Consider the following 15,732-nt stretch of genomic DNA (forward strand, 5'->3'; position numbering starts at 1 on the left):
GCAACAATAAGAACAGGAGTACTTGTGGCACCTTAGAGACTAACAAATTTATTAGAGCATAAGCTTTCGTGGACTACAGCCCACTTCTTCGGATGCAAGAAGTGGGCTGTAGTCCACGAAAGCTTATGCTCTAATAAATTTGTTAGTCTCTAAGGTGCCACAAGTACTCCTGTTCTTTTTGTGGAAAGTGTTCACCCACAGTTAATACAGTGTTTTTGTCTTTTATACTTTTCCTGTGTGACTTCATTCGAGAACATAGTGATTGTCTGGTTTCAACCACATAGTTGTTATTGGGACATTTAGTGCACTGGATGAGGTAAACCACATGTTGTGGTAGGCATTTATAGGACCAGTGGATCTTAAAAGGTGCATTGTGAGGGGTGTTGATCATTGTAGCAGTGGAGCTAAGTCCGCAGGTTTTGCTTTTGTTGTTCTGGCAGGATCTGGTGCTACTTTGAGTTGGTGTGTCCTGGTCTATGGGGAGCCTGGTTCTGATGACGAGCCTGGTCTTCAAACAACCCTCCAACCTCTCTGGGTGAAATGAGACAATCACTGTGCTCTCAAATGAACTTACAGAGGAAGAGGATAGAAGACAAAAACACCATATCACAGTGGGTGAACACTTTTCACAAAGTGATCACTCTACATCTGACCTATCACTCCCATCCTCAAAGGAAACCTGCACAACACTTTCAAAAGATGAGCCTGGGAGCTTAAATTCCTAACGTTGCTAGATACTATGGCCAGGTCTACGCTACACACTTACTTCAATATAACTATGTCATTCAGCGGTGTGAAAAATCCACACTCCTAAGCAATGTAATTATACCAACCTTAACCCCCAATGCAGACAGTCCTATGACAGCAGGAGAGCTTTTCCCGCCGACATAGCTACCATCTCTCGTGGAGGTGGAGTTATTAAGCAAAGAGGAGAGCTCTCTCCCATCAGCTTAGAGCATCGTCACCAAACAGTACAGCCACACCAATGCAAGTTTGTAGTGTAGACCTTCCCTAAAAATCATGGTCTTAATCAAGACACTGAATATATGGTTTAGTACAACAATCTATAATCCACTAAACCTCCTTTTTATCCTATGATACAGAGGTGTTAATAGGCTACTTCACCTTGAAAGGTCTCTTAGAATATGTGCTAACTAGTTATGCTAAACTATCTGTTGGCCTTGTATTTAGCTGTGACCCTCTGAGTACCTTCCCCAGACCTGAGGAAGAGCTCTGTGTAGTTTGAAAGCTTGTCTCTCTTAAGGGAGAGGAAATTCTGGGATTGGTAGGGTAAACACTTTCTTTAGAGTGAGGACAGAGCGCAGGCATTCTCTTGCTCGAGTATAACTCTGCCTATATTCTAATACTAGACTGTTCTCTCAAGTTGGTTCTGAACTATTAATTTGTTGATTCTGGAAACGTACAAGAGAGGTAACAGGATCTGGACCATAGTCAGTATATTTTTATTCATATTTCAGTTTTTAAAATGTTTACATTCTGCATCCTGAAATGGTTGTCGCAAAGTCTGACTAAGGGGCGCTTTATTTATTTATTTATTTATTTATAAGAGTATTCTGGAAATAGATTGGTATGTTAATGCCAAACATTCACACTCCTGCAAACTGAGGCCAAGGACTCTCTGGATAAAAGCTGTTATCTGCACTTGCATGTCCTACTTCGTTAGTTACCATCCTATCCACCACTCAATAGCAATAGGTTCTAATTCATTTGACTGCAGTCCAAACGATATTAAGAGCTGTTAACTGAAGATTCCTCACTCTTAACTCACACAAGATGCCTATCAGAATCCCACTAACAATAAAATGACCTAGTGTAATGAACTAGAGTTACAAAGCATCCAAAAACCAGACAGATATGAGAACAAGTACTCCAAATCCAGGCTTACAAATTCATTCTATAGATAACTGATATGGATGAGGGAAGGAGAAAAGGTAAGACAGAGTGCAAGAAAAACTTAAATGAGCCCGGATTTGAAAAGACAGAATACACTTTGCAATAAGATTCCCACTTGTAAAGGAAAAGTAAGCTGCCACAGATTACTCCCTTGATGCTGAGTACTGAAGTGCCACTCCTTCCACCGCTGGTCACAGAGGTGGTGTTCAGCGAATCCACAACAGTGATGCAAACCCAGTGACTGATGTAGTGTTGGGTGGAGGATTGGAGGATCTGTGCAGCAGCAGTTTCCCTGTCCCTCAGCCAAGCCTGCCCATGCCCTGCCCCCTTGTTGCTATGTAGATGGGTACCCAGTGGAGCTGAGCGCCACAAAGAGGTTCATATACTATACAGAAATCTCCAGAATCTTCCTTCGTGCAGTAGAACTGCAGCGGTCCTGCTAGCAATTGATCCCGCAGAACTGCAGAAACAAGGGCAAGAGTTGCTGTTACAGATGACTATGTATAGGAAATTATCAATTTCCCCAATAGTATAAGTAGCCTTCACTCTGATTTTCTCATGCTCACAAGCACTTTGTATTGATTCCCAGTGTTAGGTATAAATTCTGTCTCCTTTGGTGTTTTTCCTTCATTTTCCTAACATTTCAAATAAAGACAGATGTCATATTTTGGTTATCGACAGAACGTCCCAAATTCTGGCTGCCACGCTATCTACGGCAGACTCTGGTGAAGAAAGTAGGAGAGACAATCAATATTGTGATTCCCTTCCAGGTATGTGATTGATTCAGTTTTGACATGGTTCTCTTTAGTTGCTTATCTAACAGATTATTTTTTCCTTACCCAAGCTCCCCTGCTGGCTGGCCACTGATTCCTAAAATGATGGGCTCATGTGACCTTTAACCTAGAATCAAATGTGACAGTAGTCTTATATGGTTGGATAGTTTACAGTAAATAAAGCTGAGATAATCAGCAAGTTAGGCCAGTCCTCACACTAGGTCAAATTCAGTTTGTTCACCCAACAGTTCTGAAGAAACTCAAATGTGAAATTGCAGAACTACTAACTGTAGTCTATAACCTATCATTTAAATCAGCTTCTGTACCATATGACTGGATAATAGTTAATGTGACGCCAATTTTTAAAAAGGACTCCAGAGGTGACCCCAGCAATTACAGGCCTGTAAGCCTGACTTCAGTACCGGGCAAACTGGTTGAAACTATAATAAAGAACAATATTGTTAGACATATAGATTAACATAATTTGTTGAAGAAGAGTCAACATGGTTCTAGTAAAGGGAAATCATGCCTCACCAATCGACTAGAATTCTTTGAGGGGGTCAACAAGCATGTGGACCAAGGGGATCCAGTGGATATAGTGTACTTAGATTTTCAGAAAGCCTTTGACAAGATCCCTCACCAAAGGCCCTTATGCAAAGTAAGCTGCCACGGGATAAGAGGGAAGGTGTTCTCATGGATTGGTAAATGGTTAAAAGACAGGAAACAAAGGGTAGGTATAAATGGTCAGTTTTCAGAGTGGAGAGAGGTAAATAATGGTGTTCCCCAGGGGTCTGTTCTGGGACCAGTCTTATTCAACATATTCATAAATGATCTGGAAACAGGAGTAAACAGTGAGGTGGCAAAATTTGCAGATGATACAAACTTACTAAAGATAGTTAAGACCCAGGCAGACTGCGAAGAGCTACAAAAGGATCTCTCAAAACTGGGTGATTGGGCAACAAAATGGCAGATGAAATTTAATGTTGATAAATGCAAAGTAATGCACATTGGAACGCATAATCCCAACTATACATATAAAATGATGGGATCTAAATTAGCTGTTACCACTCAAGAAAGAGATCTTGGAGTCATTGTGGATAGTTCTCTGAAAACATCCACTCAATGTGCAGCGGCAGTCAAAAAAGCGAACAGAATGCTGGGAATAATTAAGAAAGGGATAGCTAATAGGACACATTACCTCTATAAATCCATGGTATGCCCACATCTTGAATACTGTGTGCAGATGTGGTCGCCCCATCTGAAAAAAAGATATATTTGAATTGGAAAAGGTTCAGAAAAGGGCAACAAAAATGATTAGGGGTATGGAACAGCTTCCGTATGAGGAGAGATGAATAAGACTGGGACTTTTCACTTTGGAAAAGAGATGGCTAAGGGGAGATATGACTGAGGTCTACAAAAATCATGACTGGTATAAAGTAGATAAGGAAGTGTTGTTTACTACTTCTCATAACACAAGAACTAGGGGTCACCAAATGAAATTAATAGTTAGCAGGTTTTAAACAAATAAAAGGAAGTATTTCTTCACACAATGCACAGTCAACCTGTGGAACTCCTTGCAGGAGAATGTTGTGAAGGCCAAGATCATAACAGGATTCAAAAAAGAACTAGATAAATTCATGGAGGATAGGTCCATCAATGGCTATTAGCCAGGATGGGCAGGAATGGTGTCCCTAGCTTCTGTTTGCCAGAAGCTGGGAATGAGCGACGGGGGATGGATCAGTTGATGATTACCTGTTCTGTTCATTCCCTCTGGGGCATCTGGCACTGGCCACCGTCGGAAGACAGGATACTGGGCTAGATGGACCCTGGTCTGACCCCACAGGGCCGTTCTTATGTTTGTTTACAGTAGTGTAAGTCTAGAGTACATCCACTGGAGTCAATGGATTTACTCCCAATTTATATCAGTGTAACTGAGCAAACTTTGGTCCTCTGTTCACAGATCAGATAGCAAGCAGTGAAAAGCAAGGAGGGGTCCAATGATTTAATGGAGAGAATCAAAATAATGATCCAAAACAATGATTCAGATCTGGCTTCATGTATTTAAGATATATATGGTAGTTCAAATTCAATTGTTTAAATATATTTTAACAAAGGATTTTTTGTTGTTGACAAACAATTTTATGTATGTCCCTCCTGTTCATTTTTGTTCTGGTAAGTTATTTAAAACTGAGTGTTCCTGCCCTGCGTCATTCACGATACATTGTACAATCTGCACAATGAGTAAGACAAGATAGCAGCTTATGCTCATGCAATTAAAGATGTACTATAATGCCAGGCAATAGAGTTAAAAAGTTGTGAGTGCACATTTAAAGATATTATATAATGAGGCAGTGCTGTTATTTAATGTCCTCAGTTTGATGGCTTTTACTACAATCCAAATTTCACACGTATGCACATGCACTGCACTCTTTATCAGAAAAAATGGCACATATCTAAAGTAAGATTTTTAACCCCCATAATCCTTTTTGATAGTATTAATTATGTGCCAGAGCTTTGTATAGGCATCTTTTTTATTATTTAAATAGAAATAAATAAATAATCTGGCCAAATTACATTAAAATATCACACTTCCTTAAGGACTTGCTTGGCAAACTTCAAATTTCTACCCCCTGCTGCTGAGGTATTAACAATGGGTTAAGATTATTGTTTCCCTCTTTCCTCCTACTGAAAAAACAATGAACCATTTAAAATCAAATTCTCAATGCAAATGTGAAAACTTTGGAAAGTGACAAGCAACTAAAAATGGGGGGTTATAATGTAAATGCTTATTCCACCTTACCTATAGTTTTCACTACATGTTCCAGTTGTAATAAATAATATAAAAATATTATTGTATCATTTCACATTTAGGACAAAATATTAAAGAAAAAGACAACAAAAATCAATCATGTTAATTACATTTAATTTAAAAAGAAGTATTCAAAAACATCTTAGGGAAAGAAAAAATCCACACAAATTTCAATATCAAAAGTTTATTTCATACAAATAATTGTCATCATTCATGCTGGATTTGACACTGACATTCTGTGTGATCTTGGGCAAATAATTTGATGTTTCTCATTTTCCTCATCTAGAAAATGAAGAAAATGAAACCCCTTTAGTGTCAGGGGTGGGTGTTTGTGGAGATTCATTCATTAAGGGTGTAAAGCATTTTGAAATCATCAGATGGATGAGTTAGAGCTATGCAAAATATCATTTCAGTAAGTTAGAGAATGTGTATATGTAGTACTTATAAAGTGCATATGTTGGGGATGGATGGGAAGTGGGAGTACTGTATATACAGATGAGTGCAATCTATGTAAAGTACAGTGTGCATGTGTTATGGCTTGTGGTTTCCAGATTATGCAAAGGGGCATATATGCATGGGGGCAGGGCCAGTGCAAGGAAGTTTCGTGCCCCACGCAAAACTTCCACCTTGTGCCCCCCCCCCCCCCCCCGCGGCAGCTCCCCCTCCCCCTGGGGAGCCGTGCGGCAGCTCCTCACCCCAGCTCACCTCTGCTCCGCCTCCTCCCCGAGCAGAGCGCCTCCGCTCTAATTCTCCTCCCCTCCCAGGCTTGTGGCGCCAAACAGCTGATTGGCGCCGCAAGCCTGGGAGGGGAGGAGAATTAGAGCGGCCACTGCGCTGGGAGAGGGAGTCTGAGCCGCACGTGTCAGCATGCCACCGTCAACCCAGCCCAGGAACTCTGTAAAAAAAAAAAAAAAAAAAAAAATGGGGGCACCGCTTTTTTGCGCCCCCAAATCTTGGCGCCATAGGCAACCACCTAGTTTGCCCTAATGGTAGCACCAGCCCTGCATGGGGGTGTATCTATTCAATGAGCAGTGGAAAGTCAAAAATTTGGAGCAACTGTGATATGTCGTGTGAAGTTGAGACATACGGAGTTTATGCCTTATGTCTGAGCCGCATGCTTAACACCACTATCATGAAATTAAATACTTACCATTGTTCTTTCTCAAGTCCCTCACCCCTAAACTTTCTAAAGTATTTTTTTCCCTATGTCTAGCCACATACAGAATGCAACATTTTATAGGGCAGACAATTTTGAGTTACTGTTACTGACAAAGTTGAGTTACTGTTGTTAAGTCTTTAAAACCTTTTTAAATTGAAAAAAGATATAATTTTGCTGCTGTGATAACTCTCAACAGCTGAAGGAGTTTAACCACAAAACTTTTTTTTTTTTTGGTCTGAAACCAAGAGTGGAAAATTTCAACTCAAAAGAATTCTTGATAAAGTTGTAAGTGAAGCTGATTTGCAACCTTAACTATAGCTCTCACTAAGGTAAAAAGCTCTGGAGGAACTTATCATATTTAGACTACAATACCCAATTTTCATCACCTTTTCTAAACAAACAAAAAACAACAAAAGGAAAATACAAATAAAGATTGAGAGGTTTAGCTTCTTCAGGCAGGCTAAAGAAATTAGGACTGTACTTGCTAAAGAAGAGGCACTTCAGCAGAGAAGACTGCAGTCTTCAAAATGCAAAAAGAGATTTGGAGTACAGAGACAAGCCTTTGAATTAATGCTAAACCTCTGTGAATAGAAGACACAATCAGGAATTGAGGAGCACTGTCTGATCGCATTGGAAGTCAGAATCCTGTGTTCTATTCCTGTGACCGAGTCTCTGACCTTGTCAAAATCACTTATTCTATATGGGCCTCTGTTTACCCATCTGTAAGGCTAAGATTTAGTCATGGATATTTTTAGTAAAAGTCATGGACAGGTCACAGGCAATAAACAAAAACTCACAGCCAGTGACCTGTCCATGACTTTTACTAAAAATACCCATTACTAAATCTCTGCTCTTAGGCCCCATTGCTCTGGGGAGGTGGGAAGCCTGCTTCAGCAGTGGGGGCTGTCTGCCTCTGCTGGCTCGCTGCTCCGAGGCCAGCGGGGACTGCTCTCCCAAAAGCCTCCAGGACCACCCCCGGGGTGCTGCTCCAATCGCCTCTGGGACCACTCCTGCTCTGGCGCTCCCCGGGCCGCTGCTCCAGCTGCCTCCAGGACTACTACTGCTTGGGTGGTCCCCAGGGCCAGCTGCTCGGGTGGCCCTGGGGTCAGCCGCACCAGTTGATGCAGCTGCGGAAGTCATAGAGGTTTCAGAAAGTCATGGAATCCACGACTTCCGTGACAAAATTGCAGCCTTACCCATCTGTAACATGTGAATTCTACAATACAGCTATCTTATAAGGGTATTATGAGGCTGAATTAATGTTTGTAAAGAAATCTGAAATCCTTAGATGAAAAATGCTAGAAAAGGGCAAAAGCCGAGTAATTAGTAGACCATGTCTTTTCTTATAGAGCACCGTAATCTTTCCAAAATTAACTAGACAGGTTCTAGAAGGAGTATTATGTGCTATTAGTGGGGACTCAAGGTATTCCTTAGCTGCCTTTCTGCCCATCATATATCTGTGAATGCTAGTATCTAAAAAACATTGTTAAAAAAAAAATCACTTTTCCGTCTCCCTCCAGTAAAGGCCCTGAGGCTCTTCTGGTGTGCCATTCACCTACTCTGCCTCTCACTGTTCCCTCCAAGATTAGATATTGCTCATTACAGAAATCCAATCCTCTGGGATATGAATTAGGAACATGCTTTCTATGGGTTCATGCTTTTCACAGTCTATAAATAAGAGTATCAGGATATGAAAACCAACAGTGCAAACATTTGCCCTATTTCATTAGTCACTATAGCATTTTAAATAAGGGGTTATAATAAAAGTGCCTACACAACCATACTAAAATGACAGCAATTGCAAGGTTAGATTTAAGAGAACACTTCCATAGTAAGTTTCTATTTTGAGCTAGGTATACTTTCAGAAAAAGCTGCTAAAATTTCTCATGGCTGTTCTTTACCGAAAAAAATTAGGGACCGATCTATTGCTTCCTCTAGTCCCTTTGAGCTATTCCATTTTGCAAACAGGTTGAAAAACCAGCCAAGGACCTGGCCCTAAATGTTTTGGTAAATAATAAATAGGAGATGTTTCAGTCCAAAAGGTAATTGTTTTCCTTAAAGGTATAAGTTTCTCTAAACAAGTCCCCACCTTGCCAGTTAACATAATCCATGGCAGCGGTATTATATGCAAAGATCTTGAGAGTGATAAAATTCAACTGAGGAAAGAAAGATTTGCAAGTTAAACTGGATTGCTCTGAGCTCCAGAACTTTTAGGTGTAGAGAGGATTCTTTGTACCTTAAGTATCCTGGATAAACACTTCACATTTGGGTGAAGGCAACTGGCACCCCTTCCCTCTGCGGCACTAGTGAGTGAAATGGGACACTTTGCATACCATCTCTGGTTTGTCCTTTGAAACAAAGATGAAAGTACTTTAATGAACCAATTACTCGACTGTCCATGTTATCTTTGTGAAGGTGGAACACAGTCCCCCTTTAAAAAGAACAGGAGTACTTGTGGCACCTTAGAGACTAAAATTTATTTGAGCATAAGCTTTCGTGGGCTACAGCCCACTTCATCGGATCCATAGAATGGAACATATAGTAAGGATATACACACACATTATATATATATATATATATATATATACACACACACACACACACACACATATACACACACACAGAACTTGAAAAGGTGGGAGTAGCCCTATTAACTCTAAGAAGGGGGGGAGCAGAGAGGTCACATAGATGCATGAAGCCATATGATCCAGGAGCCTTTGCATGCCCTACCTGTCTTGTTATGGGCATATTTGAGTATTGGAGATGACGTTCAGGCTAATCCACAGGCTAGATATGAATTTAAGGCTGTGCCTCTGAACTCCAATATCTCAGTAAGCATGAGTGTTGATTTTGGTAATCTCAGAGTCCCAAAAACTGGAACAATTTCCTGAACTGATGAAGCATCCTGAAAAGATTTGCCTTAAATCACCAGGGATATATGTGGACCCCCACTCTTCTGAAATGGACTGTTATTACTGTTGAGCATTTGGTGAAGACCTTTGGAGCTGTGATATGACCAAATGGAAAGATCCAATATTGATACTGTTGATTCTATGAAACGGAGATACTTCCTATGAAACAGATAGATGGTAGTGTGGAAATATGTGTCCTTAAAACTGAGAGCAGTGAACCAGTCCTGCAGATGTAGGTAGAGGAGGATGGACAGTAAGAACTTAAGATGAGTAAAAAAGTATACCAAATGCCTAAAATCCAGGATAAGACTTAATCCTCCCTTCCTTTTGAGAATGAGAAACTAACAGGAATAGAATCCTTTTTCATATAAGTTGTTTTAAACTTCTTCTATGGCCCCCAGTTGAAGGGAAGAGGCCACTTTTTCTTTCAAATTTATCCTCAGAAGGGTCCCTAAAATGGGATGGAGAGGGAGGAAAGCAGCTATGGACTGGAATAGGATGAATAAACCTCGTCTTGTAGGTTGAGAATCCACTGGTCTGAGGTGATTCTATTCCATGGCAAGAAGAAATAAGGCATTGCAAAATGGGGAAGAAAATGGAAGAGATCTGTAAAATGGTCTAGTCCAAGGCTCTCAACCTGACCATCAAACTTACTTCTGGCAACAGCTAATGATCCAGAGGACAGAGTAAAGATCCTATTCCTAGAATAGCATGGTTACTTTCCAGGTGGCTCAGCAGGTGTATAGTTTCTGGCCAGATCTTTGCCTGGAGGTACTTGTATCTAAAAGAGAACTTCTTTGTAGTGGCAAAGAAAACCTAGAGGATGCTCTTGAGTCTCTCAGAGGAAGCAGAGAATCATCTTGATTTAAAGACCTCAGGACTTTCAAAGCACAACTCCTCAATGGTGCTTCTGCAGCATCTTGAGAAGTCTGGAGGACTGTAACTCAGAGAATCTTTCCATAGTTACTGCAATGGCAAATGGGAGAGCAGCTCGTCAGAGGAATTCACTGCTGCCTGAAAGGAGTATGGGATGTTGGCAGACCAGGTACCAGCTCATGCCAACACCCTTAAGCCTCACTGAACACTTTCAAATGCATAGCTGGAAACCAGCGTGTTAGCATTTTTAGAATAGATGTTAAGTTTCTAAGAATGTGTTTAATGTTTGGACTTTATGAAATGCTTGTGAGTTGCTGCATGCACTAATATCACTTATAATATCTGTATCCCACATTATAAGATAATATACGTAAGGTGACCAGACCGCAAATGTGAAAAATCGGGACAGGGGTGGAGGGGTAATAGGAGCCTATATAAGACCCAAAAATCAGGACTGTCCCTATAAAATCGGGACATCTGGTCATCTTAAATATACAAGTGTTTGCTATGAAGCTGGAAACCCCACAATCAGGAGAGAAGCATTACCATGTGTGAAATATTAGTTTACCATTAGAGTTATCTCCGCATGCCTTTTGTTGGGCAGGGCACCAGAGAAACGACTGTGGAACATCAGTGAACAAAAGACTTTGTTCCCCCCACACCCATGAAGAGAGGACATGCACAAACCCTCATTCCATCACACATTGAACTCTGGGGGAAGGGAATAAATATCCCTGACCAGAAGGAACTGCATCACTATACTGCTTGGAATTTGGAGAGGGCAGTATTTCTAAACTTAAGCAAGTGATCCTCAAGCTGTTTAGCTTGGGTTAGCCCTAGAAGACGTCTAGAGGTTGCATATTACAGCACCTTCTATACCTTTTAAAACCCAAGACTGTAATTCATTAATGTGTATGAATACTTGCTTTAACCTCGTAAATAACTCATTTTTCCCCTAGTTAATAAATTTGTAGTTAGTTTATTATAGGATTGGCTACAAGCATTGTCTTTGGTTTGAGATCTGAGGTACAATTGACCTGGGGTAAATGACTGATCCTTTGAGACTGGAAGTAACCTGACTATTGATGTGATTTTTGGTGTAAGGGAACATCTATCACAAAGTAGGCTTCCCTGGGTGGCAAGATAGACCACAGTGCCTAAGACAACTGTCTCACTCCATGTTAAGTCTGGTATAGTGCTTGAGGAGTTCACACCTCATACTTCATTGGTGAAATCTAATTATAGAACACACAACCAGTTGGGGGTTTGTGCCCTGGTTCTTGACAGACTGCCATGAGGTTGGCACACATGTTCGTGAGCCACTTCAGACAGCTTGACAGAGTGCTTTACCACCAACTGTCCTTGTGAGACTGTCTTTTACTGACTGATTTCTGGTGTCCTCGAGCAGCTGATCAAGAAGAGGCAACCAGTTTGTCCCAGGTGAATAAATCAGTTAACCAGCAAACCTGGTAGAACTGTGGATTGTAATGTGCCTAATAAATATGGGTTCCTGCCCAGAAGTTCTAGGCACCTGGAATCTTTATTTCTAGAGATGTACTTTGGAGGGCCAAATTGTTTGATATTTCTTAAACTGCAGAAACAATAAGAACCCCAATGTAGGATTTAAAAAAGGCAGCACCCAAAGCACTTTTGAGGGGCTAAATATCAGCTGTCTTGGAAGTGGCTGATATTAATGGATGTGTAAGTTATAGATCTTTTATTGGCTCCAGAATGTCTTCATTTATGGGCATAGCCACTGTGCCTGACTGTTTGGAGCGAAGTATATCAAACAGTTTATGTGATTTGTCCTGCACTACCAAAATTCTAGATCCAAGGATGCTGCAGTTCTGGGCAAGAGCTTCTGGAAGGCCTTGAGAGCAACTGGAGATGGGAGTCAGGGACTGGCGGGGGGAACAGTAGCTGGAGTAACAGCCTCAACAGAAAGCACATGGAGGTTTCTGTTGTTCATCTTCCACATGCTCTCAATTTCCTCATCCTCTAAAGAAAAGGGGCATTGAGATAGCTAGCTCTCCTAATGAATCTAAAGGGAGAAGGTAACTTCAGCCTTTTGTCAGTGTTTGTTCCCAGAATGACTTTTGTTAAAATGGGGTATTATATCTTCATGGCCCAGTCAGAACATGGTGCTACTGATCCATGAGAATGGAAGAGAAATCTCTGGAGGGGCCCAGGAAATGGGGAAGCAGCCAAAGAATCATACGTTCATCTATCAGTACAGCATCTGAAATTAATTCTTCTATTTTTCTAGACCAAAAAAAAAGACCCTGAAAAAAGCAAATCTGTTGTTGTCCAGAGAATAAACATGCTCTTTTCTTCCTACAGGGTAAACCTAGACCCAAAGTCACTTGGACAAAAGATGGTCAAACACTAGACGCCAAAGAGGTGGGAATTCGGAACAGCACCACAGATACTATCCTGTTCATTCGAAAGGCTGAGCAGCACCACTCAGGGACATATGAAGTGGAAGTTCAGATAGAAAACATGAATGATAAGGTTGCTATTACCATGCAGATAATGGGTAAGAAAATTGTGACTTTAAAGCTCAACATTTAAAATAGTGGAATTAGTATGTGTATCCTTCTGCACACAGAAGTAGAAAGTATGGATCCCAGCCCTGGTGGGCTTGTGCATGATTTTACCCAGGTAGGAAATATGAATCCAGGAATTAGTATGCTGGTGTCATGATCCTTCTACACCCAGGGGTTGTAAATGCAAAAAATCATGGGACCAGTATGTGTATTATTCTACTATTCCCAGAGTCAGAGAGGGGCGCTAATACATTAGTAGGAGGATTTCACTTTATTCAGGTTGTGAATTTATCCTAACTTTGTAAAATAATTCAGAGAATACTTGTCTAATACAATTATAGCAAACAGAGATGGAAAGACCTATTAGATCAGCTAAGGTCTTGTCTACATGGTGCATTAATCCACACCAGTGGGTGTAAATTTTGGAGCAGGTCATGGACTTACTGGCCTTTGTGGACCCTGCTGGCACATATGAAAAGTTCCCTAGTGCACGTTAGTGTAGTTCTTCACAGGACTACCTTAACATACACTAGGGAAGGTTTAGTAGGTGTCAGCAGTGTCCACAAATCCAGTTAGTACACAACACACTAATGGTATACTAGGATTTACAAAACTCTGGTGCAGATTAACATACTAAATAATGCTAATACTAATAATTCAAAATAATATTTTATCTTTGCTATTAACCATCTGCAAATATTTTAAGAGTAAAATGTTGCTTAATCACATTATACACATTTTGCTCTTCTAGGAGGAAAGGTTAAATCACTTCCTTCAGACCTGATCATTTTTGTTCTCCTCCTTAAATTTCCTCTAATTTGTTAATATCTTTCTGGGAATGTGTAATTTTATTGAATGTTATTATTTAATATAATTTCTGACCGTTTAGAATTGAGAATATGGAGCTTATTGCATATTGTTGAAAATTTTAAAATATATATAGGATAAAGATGGCAAGAGTGAGCACCTAATGGTTCTAGACACAAAGGACCTAAGGCATGCTCTGGTCCTGTACAGCAATACTAAGTATTTTCCTTTCAATGTTTGGTACATCTCCTACCATAAAAATGACTTTACATGTAAAAATATATATAAGTTGCCAGAGAACCATTTCCCACAGAAACTTAATGGCTGATAAAGTGTGAGTAATGTTATTACACTTAAGATGTACCAGGCCTGCAGGACTGGTGTAAGTTTTCTAAATTGTTAGGTAGATAGCTTTGCCACAACATTAGATAAATTTCAGTTAATCTCCTAATAACAAAGCGCTTGTGTGACAATGCGGTTCTGGCTGGTTTGGTTTGCCTTAGAGGTGGAAANACAGGACCTTGGTTGCAACAATGATCTATACGGTCCCAGTTTATGTCAATAACGTCACAGCTTGGATACTCGCAGAGCATTCTGCAGCCAAAGCATGCATTTAAATTACTGACTCAGCCCCTCATTCATCAGAGCTGCCCTCTGTCAACAGCACCTTCTGCTCTCCAGATTTGTATGTTCTTGGCAGGAGAGAAATGTGGGAGAAACAGGCAGGCTGTTTTTTTTATTGACGGCAGTGCTACAATTGCTGTGTAACAGCACGCATAGCTCAGCTGGAAGGGCGAGAGCCTAACCTGGCTGTCAAAGAACCAATACATCAAATCACTGATCCTTTGCTAAATCAGTTAATCAGCTAAGCTTCCTTGACAGATGTCTACTTGCTGAGGGATTAATGCCTATAGCCTCATGTGCTCTTACCTTTTGAGGACTGGGGTGAGGAAGCAGGCAACCAAAAACAGGACTGTCCTGAAGTAAGTCCCTTTCATCCCCAAAGAGAAGAAAAAGAACTATACACTCTCAAGCTGTTTGAAGCGGCTCGGGAGTGTGAGTAGCAACTTCAGGCAGACTGTTAAGAAGCAGAGCACAAACCCCAAACTGACTGGGAGATCTATACTTAGATTTCAGCAACCAAGTATGGACTCCTCAAGCACTGTAACAGCCTTAACACAGAGTCACAGAGAGTCCACTTGGGTACTTTGGTCTATATTGACAGGCAGGGCCGGCTCTGGCTTTTTTGCCGCCCCAGGCAAAAAAGCCTCCGGCCGCCCCTCCCCCCCCCAGCGTGGCAGGGGAGGGCGGTGAGCCCCGGCCGTAGCCCTGCTCTCCCCGGCAGCCAGAACACCGCGCCACCCCCATCCAGGTGCCACCCCAAGCACAAGCTTGGTGGGCTGGTGCCTGGAGCCGGCCCTGTTGCCAGGTAAGCCTGCCTTTGTGATACATGGGCCCTTTCACCAAAAATCACAATAATATTCAAGTTACTCCCAGTCCCAAAGGACCAGTCACTTATCCCAAGCCAATTGCACCTTAGATCTTCCACCCAAGAAAACACTTGAAGCCAATCCTATAATACATTAAAGGATTTATTACAAGGTTAAAGCAGGTAAACACACATACACAAATGAGTTATAGTCTTAAGTTCAAAGGATGGTAGAAGCTTCTATCATAAGCAAATTCTTTAAGTCCTTTATGGCTAACCAGGCCAAGCACTGACAATCCCGAGCTTATGCTTAGAAATCTTGCCCTCTCAAAGTCCAAGCGGCATAGAGACCCAATTGACCCAGTTTCTTCTTGTCAGGAATTTTTATTCCCTTCCCCAATAGTTCAAGTTCATGGGACAGGTCCTTGTACACTTCTCTTCATGGATGGGGAGGTGGGGGTGGGGAGCAGCAATCCACAAAGTCTTTTTTCAGGACCTAGCATCTTT

General features: G+C 41.2%; 1 protein-coding gene across 10 annotated transcripts in view; it reads left to right on the forward strand.

Annotated features, from left to right (window-relative positions):
• The window catches only part of MYBPC3 (myosin binding protein C3), a 120,153-nt gene that overhangs the window by 90,532 nt on the left and 13,889 nt on the right, over positions 1 to 15,732 (forward strand). For all 10 annotated transcript variants that reach the window (XM_034769449.1, XM_034769448.1, XM_034769442.1 and 7 more), the window contains 2 exons: positions 2,596 to 2,684; positions 12,784 to 12,979. In XM_034769449.1, the coding sequence (XP_034625340.1) occupies positions 2,596 to 2,684; positions 12,784 to 12,979 (285 nt within the window). The remainder of the gene's footprint in view (positions 1 to 2,595; positions 2,685 to 12,783; positions 12,980 to 15,732) is intronic.

This window comes from Trachemys scripta, chromosome 4 (genome assembly GCF_013100865.1).
Source record: "Trachemys scripta elegans isolate TJP31775 chromosome 4, CAS_Tse_1.0, whole genome shotgun sequence".
In the NCBI taxonomy this organism is placed as follows: domain Eukaryota; kingdom Metazoa; phylum Chordata; order Testudines; family Emydidae; genus Trachemys; species Trachemys scripta.